The 22,741-nt window shown below is 40.3% G+C and overlaps 1 protein-coding gene across 3 annotated transcripts in view; it reads right to left on the bottom strand.

The window, feature by feature from the left end:
- The window catches only part of LOC130283815 (potassium voltage-gated channel subfamily H member 8-like), a 520,269-nt gene extending 497,779 nt beyond the window's left edge, over positions 1 to 22,490 (bottom strand). For all 3 annotated transcript variants that reach the window (XM_056533330.1, XM_056533331.1, XM_056533332.1), the window contains exon 1: positions 22,021 to 22,490. In XM_056533330.1, coding sequence (XP_056389305.1) covers positions 22,021 to 22,096 — 76 coding nt within the window. In that variant the 5' untranslated portion in view covers positions 22,097 to 22,490. The remainder of the gene's footprint in view (positions 1 to 22,020) is intronic.
- Between the last annotated feature and the right edge of the window lie 251 nt (positions 22,491 to 22,741).

Raw genomic sequence — 22,741 nt, 5'->3', positions numbered from 1 at the left:
AAACTTAATAGAATAATTTAAAGGAGTACTCCCGCAGAATTTTTTTTTTCTAAATCAACTTGTGAAAGAAAGTTAAGCAGATTCGTAACTTCACATGATACAGAGGGCAACCACATACATGTGTGCAACTTGAGCTTTATGTATTTTTACAATGTGAACCTATAAGCAAAGAATGCAACTGTACCCTTTACCATGGCATCACAGAATATTTTGGATATTTTGGGAAATCTTCAATGAAAGGCTCAGAACGAATGCAGAGGTTTAGTATTTCATCTTTTTTCCTCTTCTGTTCAATCCTCAAAGTTATAGCCTGAGAACCTCATCAGCATTTACCCTGAAATGAAGCGGTAACTATGGAGTGACTTTATGGCTGCAACCACACATGCAGATATAGTGGCAGACAGTATTGATGTGATTTTATGAGCCTAAGCCATGAGTTTAAAACTGATGTTTCTCCTCTATTTTATATCCACTTAAAGGGGAAAACTTTTTTTTTAATCAACTTGTGCCAGAAAGTTAAACAGATTTGTAAATGACTTCTATTTAAACATCTTAATCTTTACAGTACTTATCAGCTTCTGTATGCTCCATAGGATGTTGGGTAGTTCTTTTCTGTCTGACCACAGTGCTCTTTGCTGACACCTCTGTCCGTGTCAGGATCTGTCCAGAGCATGAGACGTTTGCTATAGGGATTTGCTTGAACTCTGGACAGTTCTTGACATGGACAGAGGTGTCAGCAGAGAGCACTGTGGTCAGGCTGAAAATAACTATCCAACTTCCTCTGTAGCATACAGCAGCTCATGAGTACTAGAAGGATTAAGATTTTAAATAGACGTAGTATACAAATAGAAACATAGAATGTGTCGGCAGATAAGAACCATTGCTTAACTTTCAGCACTAGTTGATGTAAAAAAAATGTGGTCGCTGCTGTTGCAGTCCATATACTGTAAAGGAGACCGTCTGTCAATATTGCTCTTTGTGAAGTAGAAATCAGAACACCAGTTAAAAATCAACAGAATTCTTCTATATATGTCCCAGGGGACCAGCCATTTCACTCACCTTCTTTTCAAAAACCTCAGTCTGACTGGAAGGTAAATAATAGCAAAAAGAGTCTTCTGAGCAGTCTGCAGAATAAGACCAGGAACATAGGGGGTATTGATCAATTGTCTTGGTGGAAAACTATTTGTGTAGATCATTTTTTCCAGTGTTTTTGGCGTCTTTTCAGAAAAGTTATCATTTTGGCACACAGGCTTTGATAACTTTGTCACACATAAAATCTCTTCCAATCATGGCTTTTTTCTAAGTGTGGTCTGGCCTTACTTAGGTTTAAGACTCTTGACTTTTAGCAAAGTCGCATATAGTAAATTTGTTACTACTGCATTTCCCTGACTAAATAATCAACGAAATAATCACTTCAAGAAGGTTGATGTTAATAGTTTCTTGAGTTATGATAGTGCACACTATCCAAGCTGGCTGAGCATCCGTAAGAACTGCACTCTGGATGGCGATTCTGATGCGCAGGCTGCTGTCCTAAGGGGACGTTTCTTGGTAAACGGATATCCCAAATGCCTCTTATCGGATGCTTATAAGAAAGAAAAAAATCAAAAACAATTTGATTTAAATATGACAAAAAAACTAAAAAGAATTCCCTTAATGAAGGCAACCATGGGTTTAGATTAAACTTTATAACTAATTATAAGAGTGAAGCAACTAATATCAGAAAAATACAAAATTTGCAAAAATTGGCCAATTATTCTGAATGACCCCATCTTAAAAGATTTGGTACCTCAAACTCCAAGCATTACATTTAGACGCTCAAAAAATCTTCATAACCTGATAGCTCCTGGTAGACTATAGAAAACCCCTTAGCATTCTGTTCAGATCCAATCGATGTGTGCTCCTTGTGGTAAAAACCGCTGCCTGTGCTGTGCACTAATTAAGGAAAGGACAGTTAGTTTTAAGACACATAAATTATATGCAGTCAGAGGGAATGCATCATGTGTAACTAATTGTGATATATATTTATTATCCTGTAGTTGCAACCTCCAGTACGTAGGCTGCACTGTACAAAATTCAGAGTCTCACGATTTGGGAGTCAATCCCTGTAGACACTCCAAATAGATATCAATGTTTAATAAACCTTTTTAGATTCATAAGCTAATCACTTTAGTTCCACATGGTCTCCATGAGACAATTGAAAATGTTCGTTAGGTTACACCAGAATTTTGAGATATTGAATTCACTTGCAGGAATATGTATAAATTTATATTATTATATATATTTGCCATATGTATATTTTATCATATCCTATAAGTGTGATTTTATATTATTTTGGTAATAGGTAATATATGTCTATTACTGTATGTTAGTGACATATATATATATATATATATATATATATATATATAATAGATATTTTTTATTGTGTGTGTTGGATATGTTTTTTTATATATTATCACCCGTATATAACAATTTTTAAATGTAACGCATGATGCGAATATTATCTGGCTTTTCTCTTTATCTAAGTACTTGAAGTTTAAAATTTATGCCAGCAATAAATATCTATAATTGATTATATATTTGTTTTAAGAGTGAAATGTGAAAACCTCTTGGCGGTTGTCATATACGCTATATATATATATATATATATATATATATATATATATATATATATATATGTTTATTTTATTTTTTTATTTTTTTACCCATCTGTGTTAAAGTATTTAATTATGCTTATCAAGGGTAAACACTACTAGGTATTTAACTATGGGTGTTCCCCTTACCTGTCATGCCTGAGGAAGCTGTGCATGCGCAGCGAAGCGCGTTGCATTGTTGTTATTAAAGCAGTCAGTGGAGGTTTCTGTGTCCCGTGAATTTATCCTGGGACACAGGAACATCACTACAGACACTATATTATGAACTACACTAACTCTACAGCCCCTGTAGTATAGTCAAATAAAAATAATTCATGTAATACCCCTTTAATGTAGCAAGTAGACTAAAATCGATGTCATGCTGCATTAGTTACTATGGCCTGCTAGTAAACAAAGACTTAATGTCTGCAGTTATAATGTTCTGTGTTTAGGACATTTGCTGTGCTGTCCCCAGGGATATGAATTTAGTTCATTTGTTCGTGTTAATAGTACACCAGGCATCTTCCCACTCAGAAGACTAGTGTCTCATCTCCACTTAGATCAGAAAATGAAATCTAAACAGCTTCACGTCTCATTGGGTTGGGGCTGCAGTCTTATCAGGCTGTACAATGAGATAACATTAATTATATATCGGGAAACATCTCTATGTTGTGGGATCACTTTAATGATTTCATTACCTTAAGATACATGATGTGCTTGCACTTCGTGGTAAACAATATTAGCTCTTGTACCTTCAAATATTGTATGACGGACATGTTGCGTCTTAGACAACAGAAATTAATATGTAATTGCCTAACAGGCTGGATATATTTTGTTGCACAACTTAATGTTCAGCATTAAGAGTTACCGTGATTTATGCAGGGGAGCAGTGCATTATGGGTCCGTATATAATTGCTGCGGCCCTTGTCGTGCTGGTTTCATCTCAATCTGTCTGTACATCTGTGATGATGACAGTAGCATGAGATACTTAATAAGCTCCATAACTCACAGACTAAACAAATATACTGTATGTGCGAAGCAGAACCACAGGTGTCTGTGTCAGACAACAGGTATGAAATACGCCTTAAAGTAAGAACTGCTTCACACGACTTGTCGACTCTAGCTTTCTTGGGCGTCATCTAACCAGTTGAACTGAGTGTTAAATTCTTTTGCCATGCACAAGATTAAAAGTGCCAGCTGCTTCTGTCTTCTGCATTCAGATGAGACATATTAGGCTACACTACAGGTTGATAAGTCTTCCTGGTGTAGACAGGCTCATTTATGCCACTAATTTCAGTCTCTGACATCTATTTGACATAGATGAGTAGATGTCAGGCTCAGATTTACACTATGTATCTAAAGGGCAACTTTTGATATGCTCTCCTATACCATGATCATGAACCATCGGGAGACTCCAAGACAAGAGGTCTAACTATTGTTTTCTTAAAAAAACCTTCTTGACAATATAGGGTACGTTTACACTGCAGAATTCCATGAGTAGAATTCTGCGCAGTGAACAGTACCATCAGTGTGAATGGGTCTTCTGCAAGACCCGTTCACACTGCGGAATTTCAGCGGCAGACAATTCCGACGCTGAAATTGTTTCACGCAAAGAAAGATCATGTTCATTGTTTGCGTGGAATTCCGTGAGTACTGCATAGATGTCAATGGTGACGGTGCAGTGCCCCGTGCTCCTACCGCCGAAGTATTTTCGGCGGCAGCCACCTGACAGAATCTCTGCTCGCAGAATTCCACTTGTGGAGATTACGCAGTGTAAATATACCCTTAAAGGGAAGAGGCACCATTAAATAGCTTCTTCTATATCATTGAGCCTGTCAGAAAATGTGAGAACCAACCAATGATCACTAGAACCATGGGGATATGGCATGTCCTGTGCATTAGCATGTCCGCTGCCTTCATGCTTACATTTGCTTCATTTAATTTTTTTTGCTAAGCCAACAAAAAGCAACATTTATTGTTACTTATATATTACTAGTTTATATTTCTACCAATAATTCAAGTACTAATGAAGAACCAAAAGGGGACACATATGAGCAATGAAAGGAAACTATTGAGCTAAAAGAAAGCAATAAGGAGTGTTTACATGTCATGCTGGAACAAGCAATATCAACGCAAACCCAGATGGTTTCAAAACGAGGAAACACCATGGGAGAGATAATATAAAAACTGACTAAGGGTATGTTCACATGGCAGATATATTTGGGAGATAGCATTTTGTTTTCCACTGCAAGTTTGAACCAGGGTGGAATCTCCGCTGTAGAAAATCCGAAGCAAATTACATTGACTTTAATGGGGTCTGAGGTGGAATTTCCCCAATGGAAATTTTGTTGCCGCAAATCTGACACAGAAAGCCCAGCCTGGTTCAAATTCCCAGCAGAAAACACGCTGCTTTCTCTTAATAAGGTCCGCCTGTGTGACCAGACACCAAGGCTATGTTCAAACAGTGGAATTTTCGTGCGTAATTCCGTGGAAGAATTCCGCTGAAATTTCTGCCTTAATTTACTGTACATTCATTTCAATGGGATTCCTCTGTCACATTCACACAGTGGAATTTCCGCGGCAGGCATTCCACCATGGAAATTCTACATTCCGCAAAAATATAATATCAGTTTTATATTTAGCGGAATTCCATGGCTGCATCCTGTTAAAGTCAATGGGGCTTGAATTTCAGAGGAATTCTGTGTTCTGAGAACATAGAAATTCTGCCAGAATTACAGAGGAATTCTGCAATTCTGTTCAGCAAGCTTTGGAATGGAATTGTTGTGGAATTGTGGAAATTCGGACATACCCTCAGGCTGAATACCAGTTGGCAGGGTTTTTGAACCAAGGCAATAGTTGTGGATCTCTAATTGTGGAGTTGTAAGATCTGCAACTGCGGATTTTACAAGGAAATTCTAATGTATTTTTGATTATTAGATGTAATTGAAATCAAGTGTTTTGTTATTTCTTTTGGATTTGGTTACTCCCTGCTCCTGTACACTGAACAGCCTGGAGAAAAGCATTGATGTCATATGCTTTACAACTTTTTCTTACTATACTTAAAGGGTACCTCTCATCAAATAAACTTTTGATATATTTTAGATTAATGAATGTTGAATAACTTTCCAATAGCATGTTAATGAAAAATATGCTTCTTTCTATTGTATTTTTCCCGATCAGTCCTGCCAGCAAGCATTTCTGACTCATGCTGGAGTCCTAAATACTCTGAGCGGCCAGCCTGCTTTGTTCACAGCCAAACAGGCTGTGAACAAAGCAGGCTGGCAGCTCTGAGTGTTCTCCTTTGTGAACAAAGCAGACTGGCAGCTCGTAGTGTTTAGGACTCCAGCATGAGTCTGAAATGCTTGCTGCCAGGACTGGTAGGGAGACCCCTAGTGGTCATTTCTTCAAAGTGGAAAATTAAATAGAAAGAAGCATATTTTTTAATAACATGAAATGTAAAGTTATTCTGCATACATTAATCTATAATATATCAAAAGTTTTTATGATGAGAGGTACCCTTTAATGGGCTGGTTGAGTTGCATTTAGCCCAGCTGCTCAGTGTACTGTACAGGTTTGGGGATTCCTGTTTTTGACAGGAGTCCCTGCTCCTGTATATATATGCTACATGGGCAATTGCAGTGCAATCAGGGCCCTTCCAAATCCGAATAATGATCTAAATCTGAAACAAATCTGAAAAAAGCTCAGGAGATTCATTTATCTCTAGTGATATTTCATATACTGTATGTTAAATTACTTAAGTCTCAGAAAATATCCACGTGTAAAAAAAGATTTCCTCCAAACATTTCATTTTTTAAGTGTTTTTAAATGCTTGTAAAAATAAGAACATTTATTTCAAGATTATTTACGGCATTTTTATAATCAATTTGGTGGTATGTTTTTTTTCTGAAAGTTTTTAAACAAGTATTTTTTATGGCATTTGCAAGTCCAATAAAGCTGCCTATGTAAAAGTACAAAAAAGTCCTTCCCAGACCATGCTGAGTCCCAAACGAAAGTGCTTTGTATATATAAACTTTTCAATATTTCATTATAGACTTTAAAGTAACATTTGGCCACTGGGGTTTGTCTTATCTAACAAAAAGCTGTATGTGATTTGAGCCTCAGGCTGGTATCACACATGCAGATTCGGTGGCAGTTTTTGATACTCAATTTTGAGCAAAAGCCAGAAGTTGATTAAAAAGAAAGGAAAAATATAAAGAGAAGACTGATACTGCTCCTTCCTTTTGGATCTGCTCCAGTGTTTTAAGCATGTGGAATCCCATCCTGAAGCTGTTTTCACATAAGTGGATTTTGCTTCTGTTTCACAACAGTTTTTTGTGACCATAACAAGGAGCTAATCTAAGTGGCTATTCACATGGGCACACAGTATAATTTATGCACATATTTTAAAAAGGCAGCATGGGCTACTTTCATATGTTTTGTGCATAAAACACTACCACTAAAGCCTATGGAGAGGAATTAAAATACAGATCCTGATGTATGTGTTCCAAATGTGATCCGTATTTTGTTAGTATGCCCAAAGGTGTACGTACCAGAGTAGCAGACCATGTGGCTGCTATGAGACCCTTGGAGAGAGGGAGCCCATCCTGATTAGTCCCATTTCTTCTTCTATGGGGCCCTTTAATTTAATGTATGTCACTGAGTATGTCATCAGTGTTTTATCTGCATAGTATCTGTTTTTTAAAGTGTAGTTTAATTTTATGGCTAGAAGAAAGGCCATCAGATGCATGGAATAGCCTTCTTGCAAAAGTGGTAACTGCATTTTTACAGTCAAGGAGTTTAAGCATGCATGGGATAGGCATAAGGCTATCCTACATATAAGATAGGAAGTATTCATAGTATTCAGAATATTGGGAAGACTAGATGGGCCAAATAGTTCTTATTTGCTGACACATTTTATGTTTATATGTTTATCAATATTTACTCTACAGACTTATGGATGTAATACTGATATAATACTGATGGAACATTGATGATATACTGAGACTGTTTCATCCATAATACTACATCCATATTTCGGTTCTGTATTTTGTATAACAATATGCTTGTAAAAACACACACATCCATGAGTCAGCTACGAGTCATCTTACTTGTATATAAGACTTGTACTTTCAGATTTATAAATGGTGATCTTTGACGTTTACTCATCACGTATCCTGACTGTATTTGTATTGCACAGTATTTATGAATGGTACAAAGCTGCACTTGGCACAGTTGTTATGACAAGTACAATGTAGGCAAGTATGAACACTCTAAAACCCAATGGAAACAATGAAGAGGCTGCATCATTCACTGGAGTTCTGTAGCTTCCTGAAACATCTAATTGTCAGGGATGACAATATTTGGAAACCAACCAACCTAATATTCATGGTCTATTCAGATGATGGGTCATCAATTTAAAAGCTGGTTAACCCTGTTAAAGGGGTACTCTGCTGCTAGACATCTTATCCCCAATCCAAAGGATAGGGTATAAGATGTATGGACGCGTGGGTCCCGCTGCTGGAGCCCTTGGTTCTTCCACAGCACTCAACGCTCTAAACAAACGCTGGGTTCCTGCGGTAGTGGTTGTGACATCATGGCCACGTCCCCTCCATTCATGTCTATTGGAGTGTTGTCTATTGGAGTGTTGTCCATCACGCCCCCTCCCATAGACATGAATGGAGGGGGCGTGGCGTGATGTCACAAGGGGGAGTGGCCCTGACATCACAATCACAGCCTCCAGCTTCGGGCGTTCTGAACAAAATGTTCAGAACACTCGAGCACCGGAGTACCCCTTTAAGGTTCTGCTGATATATGTTAAAAGGTCACCACTAATTTATAGGTCTGCTGCTCGGTAGTGGTGACCCAAGAGTAGATCATGATTTACCTGTAGACTTCGAAGCAGATACTAGCAGAAATTGTTGTTAGGCCACAAGAGTTTTCTCTATTGCTCGCTTTATAAAAAAAGTGGTTGAACAGGTTCCTTATAGGTCCATGTTTTAGCATGCCTGTCACCACGTTTTCACAGTAAGTGATGCTGGGTATTACAGGCAGAAGTGAAGTGTAGCTATCAGTAGTAAGGTAGCTGTCACACCCAATTCCTGGTACCTAATATGGCCCAAAATCCCCCTTTGCCACAAAAGCAGACATTGGTATTAGGATTGGCACATGGAATCTGGTGGCCCTGGTGACATATTTTTGCATTAGGGCTTAGAAGCTAGGTTATCATGTGTCACCTTTTCTTTTATCACAGGCTATTCATCCACTTAGAATATTTATCATTGCCTGCGTTCTTTTTTGATCCCATTGCATTTTATGTATTAGTGGTTCCATGCAAAAGAAGAAAAAAAAAGAAGAAAAAAGACAATACAGTGGACCCTCAACATACGATGGTAATCCGTTCCAAATGGACCATCGTTTGTTGAAACCATCGAATGTTGAGGGATCCGTGCGATGTAAAGTATAGGACAGTGGTCTACAACCTGCGGACCTCCAGATGTTGTAAAACTACAACACCCAGCATGCCCGGACAGCCGTTGGCTGTCCGGGCATGCTGGGAGTTGTAGTTTTGCAACATCTGGAGGTCCGCAGGTTGAAGACCACTGGTATTGGAGGTTATACTCATGTGTCCCCGCCGCTCTGGACCGTCACCGCTCGTCACCGCTGCCCTGGATTTCGCCTTCCATCGCTGTCACCGCGTCCCCGGGTGTCCCCGGCATTCCCGGCATCCTCGCTCTCACATCGCCACCATCACGTCGCTATGCACGCTGCTTCTATTGGATGACAGGACGGCGTGCGCAGCGATGTGATGATGACGATGGAGAGCGCCAACATTGCAGGGGATCCCGAAGGGGACGCGCCGGAGCGGACCACACGGGGCAACGTAAATGGCTATCCGGTGGCAGCTGAAGCAGTCAGCACTGCCGGATAGTCATTTATGCGATGGCCCCGACATACAAAAGCATCGTATGTTGATGCTGCCTTCAACATGCGATGGCCTCTGAGAGGCCATCGTATGTTGAAATGATCGTATGTCGGGGCCATCGTAGGTCGGGGGGGGGTGACTGTATTACTATTGTTCTTAAGAAAGGGCTTTTACCAGGGAAATGCTACCCATCTTTTACCATTGCTCTGGCAGCAGCAATGCGAATTTCTGGCTTTAATAAAGCTCACGATATTGAATAATCCTTCGTAAACTAGGTGGATTTAATTAACATGTCTAATTTTGCCATCTGTCCTCTCTACTAATTATGGTTGCAGACTTTATTTTTCCCGATCATATCAGTGAGAGGCTCGCTTCTGTGATGTGCTAACTGATCAGCGCTTGCTACCAAGCTCACAGTACTTGTTGCGCGGAAAGTCATTTTTAATGAATATCTCCACTGCGGTGCACAGATACAACCTTAAAATGGATTATGTTCAGGATGTAAGCTATTGAAAACTCCACACATTGCTTCTATTCTAGGGGCAGACCAAAAAACTATAACATGGTGCAATATCGGATGCCTTCTTTCTGACTAAGGTCACATTTCAAGCTGCCATTCATTCCTCCTGCAGCCTATCTAGACAAGAAACTTTGTCTTCAGTAAGCTTCTATACCACAGTATGATGGCTTATATAATCCATGCCCTGAAGCCTACGCATGGTTTGCTGCCAAGCTAAAATCTCTAATTGGCAGTAGTATAGAAGAGCTATGGTGGAAATACAGTATAGCAATGTCTAAACCTGACTATATGCATTTACTCTGGGCTTAGATTTCTGGAGAACATATTTTGTAAACCCCAACCCCTTCCAGTACATCTCTGGAGAACCCGAACACTGAAGGACTACAAAGGATAACAGCCTACAGCATATGTACAATTCTCCAGGCACAAGACTAGGAATAGAAATTGCTCATAAGCTGTATACATAATCCCTGTCAGAGATTTAGGCATTGTATACATGCAAAATATGGACATGAATACGAAACGTACATCGTGGCTGCGGAACAGGGCACGATATAGAAAGATGTTACATTTCATACATTCATATAAATATATATCATAGTGTTACTAAGCTACATAGTGTAATGATCAAAACAATGGCAATGCTATACAAAGATTTAGCATAGAGCATCCCTATGTATTTTCAAGGCACAGATGGCTTCTTAATAAATGTGTACGTTAAGTACAATATACATTGTGTGCTTCACTCATGCAAAACACAGATGTTATTATGATGTTATTGCAATCATAACAGAGAACTTACCGTGTTTTTCGCCGTATAAGATGCACTTTTTCTTCCCCAAAACTAGGGGGGGGGGGGGAGTTGGTGCGTCTTATACGGCGAATACCTGCGGTCATCAACGGCCGGGACCGGCGGCTAAGACAGGACATCACCGATCGCGCTGATGCCCTGTATTAACCCTTCAGACGCAGCGATCAAAGCTGACCGCCGCGTCTGAAGCAAAAGTAACACTAACCCGGCTGCTCAATTGGGCTTTTCGGGACCGCCGCGGTGAAATTGTGGCGCCCGAACAGCTTACAGGACACCGGGAGCGACCTTACCTGCCTCCTTGGTGTCTGCTCTGTGCTGGGATCCCCTGCATGGCCGGCGCTCTCCTTCGTCGTCATCACGTCGTCGCGCACGCCTTCCCATCATCCAATAGCAGCGGCGTGCGTAGCGACGTGATGACGGCGACGTGATGACAGCGACGAAGAGCATGGATCCCGGGGAAGAAGACGTCCGGAGCGTCGGGGACACCACGGGGACGAGGCGACAGCGATGGAGAGACATCCAGGGCAGCGGTGAAGGGTCCGGAGCGGCGGGGACATGTGAGTATTACCTCCTATACCAGTGGTCTTCAACCTGCGGACCTCCAGATGTTGCAAAACTACAACTCCCAGCATGTCCGGACAGCCAACGGCTGTCCGGGCATGCTGGGAGTTGTAGTTTTGCAACATCTGGAGGTCCACAGGTTGAAGACCACTGTTGGGGCGAAAAATACTATAACACTATAGGGCGAAAAATACGGTACTTTTCTATGACAGTATAAATTGTTGTTTAACTAAAGCTGAAGCTCAAGATAATGCTCAGATGGAATCTTTGCCCCCTTAAGAAGATGATAATATGGCACTGTCTGTACTGTAGACGCTAGCAACAAATTGTCTGTATAATAGTCCCTAGAGTTAAAGGGGTACTCTGCTGCCTCAGCATTTGGAACATTTTGTTCTGAATGCTTGGAGCGGGAAGCGAGGGTCGTGATGTCACAGCCACTCCCCCTCATGATGTCAAGTCACGCCCCCACAATGCAAGTCTTTGGGAGGGGGCGTGGCCCTGCCCTCTCCCATAGACTTGCATTGCGAGGGCGTAGTGTGACATCACAAGGAGCATGGCCGTGACTTCACGACCCCCGCCGCCTGCTCCAAGCATTCTAAACGAAGGTCGGGTCTACACAGAGATTGACATCTTATGCTCAATCCTTTGCATAGGGAAGAAGATGTCTAGGGGCGGAGTACCCCTTTAAACAAATCTCCGAAGGATAAAGGGATTCATTTAACGTGTTTTGACAATGAACTATTAAATGGTCACTGTTCTTTCAACAGACCTTGTATGATTGCGAATGTAAGATTTTTCTGTAATTAAAATAAATAAATAAATAAATGAATGAATGAATGAAAAACCTCTTTAAAGTTCAAAATAAATTGTTCCTATTTTCCACTGTTGGCCAGCAGAGGGAGCAATCATTAGAATGTGAAACATCAACCTGTCACTTTGGCTGCTGCAAATTTGGCCCCTTTCCCTGCTGGTGACCTCATACCTCTCTTGCTCCTTTGTCAGTGTGCCAAAAGCAAGTGGGGGGTGGGGTGGGGGGAGTATGGGATGACGTAAGTTTTTTCAAAAATGTGCAATGCTATTTTGCAGTGCAGTAATGTTCTTTTTACCCCTTAATGACACTGCAATTTTTTTGGCATTTTATTATTTTTTTCCCTTGCCTTTTAACCTTTTTAAAACTCTTTTAAGTTTCCATCCACACATCCACATGAGGGTTTGTTGTTTGTGGAACCAATTATACTTTGTAATGACATCACTTATTTACCACAAAATCAACAACATTTTTTTGTGGGGGTAAAATTTAAAAAGAAAACAAAAACACCATTATGCAACTATTAGTGGGTTTTGTTTCTATGCAGTGCACTTTGGGGTTTAAATAAAATGGTATCTTTACTTTGTACTTTGTACTTTGTAGGTGGATACAATTACAGGTTGGAACAGGTTTATTTTTGTCTACATTATTTTATTTAAAAAAGGGAAAAGGGGGATGATTTGAACCTTTATTAGGGGAATTATTTGTTAGATTGCTAAAGCTATTGCACAGCATTGATCAGAATTTTAGGGGCACTGCTTCTCAAGAGAAACGGCCATCTTCTTAGCTGATTGGGACCCCTCATTTGGTCCCGATCAGCTGTAGTATATACCCATATGTCATGGGGGGGAATGAGTTAAGACCATTCTCATTCCCCAAAATATGATATTTGGCTAATTGGTGCTCTCTGCTGACACCTCTGTCCATGTGAGGAACTGTCCAGAGTACAAGCAAAACTCTCCTACATTGGACAGTTCCTGATACGGACAGAAGTGTCAGAAGAGAGCATTGTGGTCAGACTGAAAAGAACTCCAGAAAGAAATACAACTTCCTCTGGAGCATACAGCAGCTGATAAGTAGTGGAAGGATTAATATTTTTAAACAGAAGTAATTTACAAATCTGTTTAAAGGGGTATTCCAGGAAAAAACTTTTTTATATATATCAACTGGCGCCAGAAAGTTAAGCAGATTTGTAAATTACTTCTATTTAATCCTAAAATCGTAATCCTTTCAGCACTTATGAGCTTCTGAAGTTAAGGTTGTTTTTTCTGTCTAAGTAATCTCTGATGATACGTGTCTCGGGAACCGCCCAGTTTAGAAGCAAATTCCCATAGCAAACCTCTTCTAAACTGGGCGGTTCCAGAGACACGTGTCATCAGAGATTACTTAGACAGAAAAGAACAACCTAAACTTCAGAAGCTCATAAGTACTGAAAGGATTAAGATTTTTTTATAGAAGTAATTTACAAATCTGTTTAACTTTCTGGAGGCAGTTGATATATATAAAAAGTTTTTTTCCTGGACAACCCCTTTAACTTTGTGGTACCAGTTGATTAATAAAAAAAATAGTTTCCCACTCCCATTTAAGGACATGCACATGTATGCTTATTCCAATCAGGGATGCACACACTTTTTTTTTATTTTAGTTTGTTAATTTTTCTTTACAATTTTATTCCTTTTTAAAGTGTATTTACTTACTACTCATTTTCTGTCAGCAGCCCATTTTATCACTGCTACCAATGATCTGTATAGTCAGGCACTGAGAGAAGATGCAGATCGTGTCCCTCTTAATGCCTTCATGCCAGCTTTGATCAGGTAAACTCTATGACAGTGGTCTTCAACCTGCGGACCTCCAGATGTTGCAAAACTACAACTCCCAGCATACCCGGACAGCCAACGGCTGTCCGGGCATGCTGGGAGTTGTAGTTTTGCGACATCTGGAGGTCCACAGGTTGAGGACCACTGCCCTATGACGTAATTATGGATGTCATAGGCTTACCCAGCAACTGCTTAAAAGTGGAAGCAAAGCTTCTGCATTCAGGTGCACAGCATTTGATATGAGTGCTGTGCTGGAGAGTTTGTAGTGACAGGACCGGGCTGTTGGTGTGCCAGTGTGATCCTTGTAATGGCACTGCATGTGGAAGTGGGCATTCCCATCAAACCAACCATAAATCTGGAGCCTGGAAGCTGCTGCCATGGATGCATCTATGCTGATTTCTGAGCTCCAGCATTATGGTGCCAGCACCCAATACCACTACAGATATAACTGAATTGTGCATTCTGCTTGGCAAGTGCAATTCAGTGGTAGTGCGGATGGAAGCATAGAGGATGAGGTAAGGAGCGGTACTTTATCTCCTATAGACAGCTAAGTTCCACTTGCAGCATGCAGGATAACAAAAACTTAAAGGGTCACTCTCATGAAAACTAATTTTTGCTATTGCACTCCTTATGGTAAATGAAAAATATTTCTAATATACTTTGTTTAAAAAAAAATGAAGTTTTCTATGTTTTATTTGTGCTTAAAAAAACCTCAAGAGCACATTTTCCCCCAACTCATACACAGACTTTGGACCAAAGTCCAAACACAGGAAGTGCCACCTGGAGTGCTGAGGGGGAAGGGTGGGGGTCCAGCCTCATCCAATCATAGCTCCTCTCACACATAACTGCCATATGCTGTTGGTTGGACCCCCCCCCCCCCCCCTCAGCACTCCAGGCGGCACTTCCTGTGTTTGGACTTTGGTCCAAAGTCTGTGTATGAGTTGGGGGAAAATGTGCTCTTGAGGTTTTTTTTAAGCACGAATAAAACATAGAAAACTTCATTTTTTTTAAACAAAGTATATTAGAAATATTTTTCATTTACCATAAGGAGTGCAATAGCAAAAATTTGTTTTAATGAGAGTGCCCATTTAAATGTCCTTCACGTCAGATTCTTTACATACACATAATTTCTGAGCTTCTCACTCAAAGGCATGTTCAGTCCTAAAGTTGGTCTTTTTTTGATTCAGTGTATGAATATGAATATAACAAACGTGTAGGGCAATTAAATGCTAGCAGCACGCCAACTTGGCGCGCTGCTAGCATTTAATTGCCCTACACGTGTGTTATATTCAGTTGCTATGAAGAGTTGCATGGAGCTCTGAGAGTTTATGGGCATTTGTTATATTGAACCTTTCAAGTGGGGACTTAACTAATTCTTTGTCTATTTCAGTATCCAACATACCGCAAGCTGATATGTTTCAAAGCAAACCCTCTCGGCTGATCTCTAGAGTGTCGAGTGACTTTATCTCCAAAACCTTCAGTCACTCTCGATACCTGGCCCCAAACACCGGTCTTATGTCACAGAGGCAAGAAGCCTCAGTGATACATTCCTCCCATCCACAATTTGAGCAGCTGCTTTCATATATATATATATATATATATATATATATATATATATATATATATAGATATATATGGAAACACACCCTCCTACTCTGAATTTGTAGTGTACGGGAGCCATCATGGAGGCCAGGCTCCACCCATTAGCTCATTGACAACAGAACATTAGAGATGTAGATGAGAGAACTAGTGAAAATGTCATAAACAGGTTTATATTGGCCACATATGTTTCTGCTTCTCATGTGCAAACATGAAATATTATCCATGAAAGTTGCCCCAAACATCAGATATGAAAGTTCTTCATCTTTTGCAATATAAAAAAGGGGTGAATTCTAAGACTGCGTTCACACGGAGTAATTCAAGAGGAATTTACTTGAGTAATTCCTCTTGAATCCTCCTCTCCAAATTAATTCACATCTCCTCTGCTCATTGACTTTAATGTTTTTTCCGCTGTCCTGTTCACACTGCGGAAATTCTGCTAGCGGAATTCTGACGCTGAATTCAATAGAAGTCAATGGTAAAATAAAATTCTGCCCGACATCGTTTTCGCATGGAATTTGCACGCAATTCGCATGGAAATGGCTGAAAAACCCTTCACTTCTTTCTCCCCCATTTCCTCACGCAATTCCGTGAAAATTAAATTTTTCCGTCCGTAAATTTTTTGGCGTGAATTACTCTTGATTTACTCCGTGTGAACGCACCCATTCCTCCAATAGTTTTTTCAACAGACCTACGAGATACCCTAATTACGCCTACACTGAAATGCCACACTGCACTCTACTTGCACTTACTGCTTAGCCTCATTAAAATAAGCCAAATAGCCCTTCAGGGGATTCACTTCCTACTTCTACGTCTTCTTGTGTGAAAACCTGGAGTGCAGTTTAGTATTGTAAAGCTGCTTTCAAATACAGCGTTTTGTAGAAAATGCCACTCTTTTCTAAAATATTTTTCATCAGGGTTTGAGTGGCCTTTTTGTGGTAAGAAATCCATCCCATTGGCTTCTATATAGCACTTGAAACACACCAGGAAAAACACATGTACATAAGAATAAGACGTGCCAGTAAAGACCTACTAAAATGCCCTAAAACCTCATGTTGCTTTTGTTATAAACAACACTTGTATTTTAAAGTACCAAAAAGAACACTATGCAAAGGGAAACATCAAACTTATCCGAATTGATGTAGACTTTTCTGTGTCTTTTTCTTTCATATGAATGTGACTTGCAGAAATCCATGTGCTTGCCACTAAGCAACCCTGTTCAGATGAATGGAGCTGAATTTTAGTTGCAGAACTTCAATGCCATCTGTGAATATGCCCTAATAGCAAGTGGATATGAACATAATACACATAAGGTAAAGGCAGCGTTTAGTATAGAATTAAAAAGTATTTAACTCTTTCAGGATGAAGGGCGTACCTGGTCACACCGTGACCCCGCATCACACCGGGTCGGTCCCAGCTGCTAATGATAGCCGGGACCCTGGACTAATAGCCTGCGGCACCGATCGCTGTGCCGCGCACTATTAACCCTTCAGACGCAGCGATCAAAGTTGATTGCCGCGTCTTAAAATGAAAGTAAACACTTCCCGGCAGCTCAGTCGGGCTGATCAGGACATCGCGATAAAATCACGATGTCTCGATCAGCTAGGACGTGAGCGGAGACCCCCTTACCTTGCTCCGTCACGTCCGATCGGCATTTGATTGCTCCAAGCCTGAGCTACAGGCTTGAGCAATCGAGCCCCTATCTCGCTGATCCATGCAAAGCTATGGCTTTGCAGGGATCAGGGTAAGAGATCAGTGTGTGCAGTGTTATAGGTCCCTATGGGACCTATAACACTGCAAGAAAAAAAAGTGGAAAAAAAAGTTAACAAAGGTCAATTAACCCCTTCCCTAATAAAAGTTTGAATCACCCCCCTTTTCCCATAAAAAAAAAACCTGTGTAAATAAAAATAAACATATGTGGTATCGCCGCGTGCGGAAATGTCCGAACTATAATAATATATCATTAATTAAATCACACGGTCAATGGCGTACGCGCAAAAAAATTCCAAAGTCCAACATAACGTATTTTTGGTCACTTTTTATATCATGAAAAAATGAATAAAAAGCGATCAAAAAGTCCAACCAATGCAAAAATGTTACTGATAAATATTTCAGAACTTATATAAGTAGGGTATCATTTTAACCGTATGGACCTACAGAATAAAGATAAAGTGTTATTTTTACCGAAAAATGCACTGCGTAGAAACAGAAGCCCCCAAAAGTTGCATTTTTTCTTCAATTTTGTCACACAATCAATTTTTTTTCCGTTTCGCCGTGGATTTTTTGGTAAAATGACTTACGGCACTGCAAAGTAGAATTGGTGATGCAAAAAATAAGGCATCATATGGAATTTTATGTGCAAAATTGAAAGCGTTATGATTTTTAGAAGGTGATGAGGAAAAAATGAAAATGCAAAAACGGAAAAACCCTGCGTCCTTAAGGGGTTAATATTCTTAACCCACCTTTCTTATATCACAAGGCGTTATATCACAATGCCAATGTTTATGTGCCAAGAAACTGCTAATATTTCCACTAATCTACTCCCTTGGCATTACACTGGAGCAATGTCCCTCACCTTCTAACTCGGGTGTTGTATGAAAACATTTTTCCAGGGAATGTCCAGGCAAATCAGATATTACAAAAAGATTGTAAGCAGTAGATGTGCATTTAACCCTTAGATGGTTAGTAAAGTTTTATGACGTGCCATAGCCATCCTTCTTATTTATTTACTTTTTTATTTTGTACTAGTTTATAAAAAATTAATATTTAATATCTGTGAATACTAAATAAACTATGTGGTTCTTCTATTTCCAAACTACAAGCCAAAGCATCAATCCTGTCTTACAAATCCAATTGTCAGCACCGTTTTATGCATCTATATAGCAGTGTATATGCCTAGTGTCAGAGTAAAAAGCCAATTGCTTTCCACCGGATCATTGATGTCGGGGGAACCGTAGATTGACCTGCTTTGTGACTTTAACACCATTTGGCTATATACAGCACTTTAGAAGTAGTGTTGGATGCGAATATTGGCATTTCGAATTTTTATCACGAATATCGCAAATTCGCAAATTCATGAATATTGCGAATATATCGCTATATATTAGAAATTGTGAATATTCGCTTTTTTCCCCACATATGTGAATATTTGCATATTCCTTCTTTTCACTTGTGGGCCAATTAGAATGATGCAAATACACTTGTCAGATGTTATCAACAACATCCCTAGCAACCAATAGTAAAGTTACTACACACCCCCTCACTGGTGTTTTCCTCAAATACGCGATTATGCGAATATTGGCATATGCGAATATGCAAATATAACGAATATGCAAAATTCGCAAATATAGGACAAATATTCGTCTATATATTTGCAAAATGTCGCAAATTCGAATAAGGGCAATGCCGCTCATCACTATTTAGAAATTCTCCACAGAAAATGTAGCTTTTGATAAACTACATCTCCTAGAACAGTGGTCTTCAACCTGCGGACCTCCAGATGTTGCAAAACTACAACTCCCAGCATGCCCGGACAGCCAACGGCTGTCCGGGCATGCTGGGAGATGTAGTTTTGCAACATCTGGAGGTCCGCAAGTTAGGGACCACTGTCCTAGAAGAATAAAAGTCATATCTCAACACTGCCCCCCACTGTTAGGTCTTCTTCCTTGCATCCTAAGTCTTCTAGATCTTTAGTTTGCTAAAAATGTCCTCATTCTAACAAAAATAAATAAATAACTGAAATCCATATATTTTCTGAGTAATGCAAACTTGCCAGCAAAATGATGAGTCCCCCTTACACACATCTCTCTCTGTCTCTTCACAGCTTATTTTGCATTTTAATTTATTTTCCCTCTGGCCCTGTTTCATTTAAGGTTAAGGGTTTACACATGAATAAATCACCAAGATTTGTCATTTCTTCGTTCAACTATTTCTGCAGGCAATAATATCCCAGTCATTTGGCTAAATCTGAGAGCAAACAAATGTGTCCAACCCAGCGCACCATTAATCTGTTACCAATAAAATAGAAAGAGACCTAGTGCCATCTGCAAAACAATGGTACATTAAGATCAGTGTTTCCCAACCAGGGTGCCTCCAGCTGTTGCAAAACTACAACTCCCAGCATGCCCAGACAGCCGAAGGCTGTCTGGGCATGCTGGGAGTTGTAGTTTTGCAACAGCTGGAGGCACCCTGGTTGGGAAACACTGATTTAGATAGCAAGGTTTTGGACACATCCACTGTTAGTATTGATATGTTTTCCATCCCCAGAGGAAGGCATAATGTGATTTGTTTAAGCACAGAACACACAAGAACCTATTTGAAAATCCTTGCAAAACAAAGTCAGATTTTCATGTGATTTTCATATAGCCCAGCTTCCTGGGGTGTAGTGTGTATTCAGGATATCTCTGGATAAGTTCATCATTTCCTTATGCAATCTGTTTTATGGACATGAGCAGAGTAGTGAAGCAGCCCTGAATTTGTTCTTAAAGCGTACCCGTCAGATCCAACAAAAAAAAACATTTTTTTAAATATATCACTCAGTACCTAATCCTGACCATGTACATCTAATTTTGATGTGTCTAGCACCTTTATTTATTTTTTTATTACACGTTTAATTTAGCTCACTAGTCTTAATTCCTCTCAAAGGGAGGGGGCGTGGCCTCACTGTGCAGGTCTCCGCCCCCTCCCTCAGTATGCTGTCTGCTCACATCTCCCCTAGCATTTGCAAAACTACAACTCCCAGCTTGTCCTCACTGACAGTAGCAGGACACAAGCTGACAGTGGGAGGATTTTTCCTCCAGCTGTGAGCCCTGCGCTCACAGCTGTCAATCCAGGAAGTGTGTCCATGAGGCATGGACACAGCAGGACTAGTATGTGTCCAAACAGGCAGGGGGGGCAGTTGTGTGACTGGCTTTTTCAGTATGAAATACTGAAAATTTTCTAATGAAAGCAATTGCAAAACCTATTGGTTTTGCATGCTTTACAACATATCAAAAGTTTTGGTATCTGACAGTGCCCATTTAAGGCTTGTGCTAACTCATTTGTTGAACTAAATCAGCTTTCTTCTGCCTTGCTTGACACTACTGTGCAGCCAACGTGCCTCATAAGGCAGGCATTGCCATCACAGCCATAGGAATGAGAGTCTGCTCTGTCCATGGTGCTGATGCTGAATTTACCAGCTTAAAAAGCAAAACCCAAGAACACAAAAGAGAGAAAAAGCAGGAGCGGGATTACTTGGAGATGAAATCTAACATAACACCATACTGTAGACAGAATGTGCACTCTCTTTGCTTGGCACACATGCAGTATTGGATCACACATTATCTGGTTGATCTAGTTCCTAGTACATTATCCACATTCATCACATTTCCATGCTACACATATATCATTGCTTCAATAATTGCATTGTAAAATCTGATAACCAGCTGGATATTGAGGGGTCCCAGGAGTAGTCTGAGCTCGAAGTAGAATAGTTTAACCGGCTGTGTGCACTGATGTACTTTTCAAAGACGCTAAATTGTAATTGTAGGCATGTAGCAAGCCATAGGGCAAAAGAGCAATATGGGAGGGGAAATACGTTAATGCTAAGGAGTACAGCTGTGGCATTACAATGAAATGAAATGTTATAATACAGAAAAATGTTTTATTTAATGTCAAATGACTACATATTGAGATGTATGCAAAAGAAGACAATCCTCCCAAAAGATATTCTCTATTCGTTTGCAAAGATCATTTGCATTGCATAGTGAAAAGTAATTGCAGTGAGAATAGAAGGTTTAGTAGTGAATTATAATGGGATAGATAGTATATCTAACGGACAGGCATGCTGCTTAGAAACCTCTAGATTATGTACACACTGTGTGTAGTCATAGTATGGGTTAAACAAGTTAGATAACTCAGTGTAAATATTGTATGCACTTGAGGGGATTGAGTTTCTACTAAAGAGCAAAGAAGAGGAAGAAAAGAAAAACATTCACTACAGTTTACTACAATGAGATGTGATGACAAAGAGATTGGTTGTCATTGTGGATATCACCATGGGACATGAAGTACTCAATGCAAAGGCAACTGAAAAATGGGATCAGGTCGCTAGTGAGTAAAAAAAAAAAGACCATTTCTAGCTATAAGCTGTAAGAAAACTTCAGGTTAATGGGCATTAATAGGTTTATCTTCCTTCATTCCCTAGCTGGCATCAAATAAAGACCAGGTTGAAAACACAAAAGTGCTGCATAAGCTTGCACCATACGAATGACATGATAGTAACGCATTATAGCATCCACATGGGGAGTTATAGAGACATATAGGAATGGGTTGGATTCTAGTATCATAAAGCGTCTATAGGATCACTTACGGGTTCCGTCGAATCTAGTAGCTATAGTATCCAAGAAAGTGTTTTGCGGTGCCAGCAAGCCTTTCATTACAGGCATCTTCCCAGCGACTAATCCATGCACGCCTGGCTGCACAGTGTCTATGGAAGATGGGTGGACAAAGGAGCAGCAATGAGTTGAGAAGTCAGGAATGAGTCCAAATCAGCCCCCACAGCCTGATCTCCACTGACCAAAAGACATCCACTTGTCAAGCATGGCTCTTCCTTGACAATGAAATTATTTACAGGGCTGGAGAAAGGGAGGGGACTGGCAAAAGTTGAGTCCAAGTCTGGTCTACTGTGTGTAATGCAGGACAGTCCAAGACAATGCCAGACCAGTCTTAGGCTAGGAGATGCTGCTGCTCTTGGTGACGCTCTCCAGTGCTGTGGTGCTGATTCTGGCTGGGGATGAAAGAGCTTCCATTCCCTCATGTGCTCTCATTCTCTCCTTTTCTTCTGCTCTGGCAGATGTAAGATCACGTGGGTTTCCAGGAGGAGGAGGAGGAGGAGTGGGGGGGGGGGGGGGGGGGGAGTATGAAGAGGCAGCTCCCAGGTAACAGCCTGTCTGAGAGCTGGATGGATGGGCAGGGCAGGGGTTGGTGCACCTACAGAACTTGGAAGCAGCACAGTCATGTTATGTCTGCATGTATGTGTAGGAATAACACCGACGTCAATCATGATGTGCTGTCACCTATATCCTGGCACA

Source organism: Hyla sarda, chromosome 8, assembly GCF_029499605.1.
Source record: "Hyla sarda isolate aHylSar1 chromosome 8, aHylSar1.hap1, whole genome shotgun sequence".
Taxonomy (NCBI): Eukaryota; Metazoa; Chordata; class Amphibia; order Anura; family Hylidae; genus Hyla; species Hyla sarda.
This window is presented reverse-complemented; position numbering and strand designations above follow the sequence as displayed.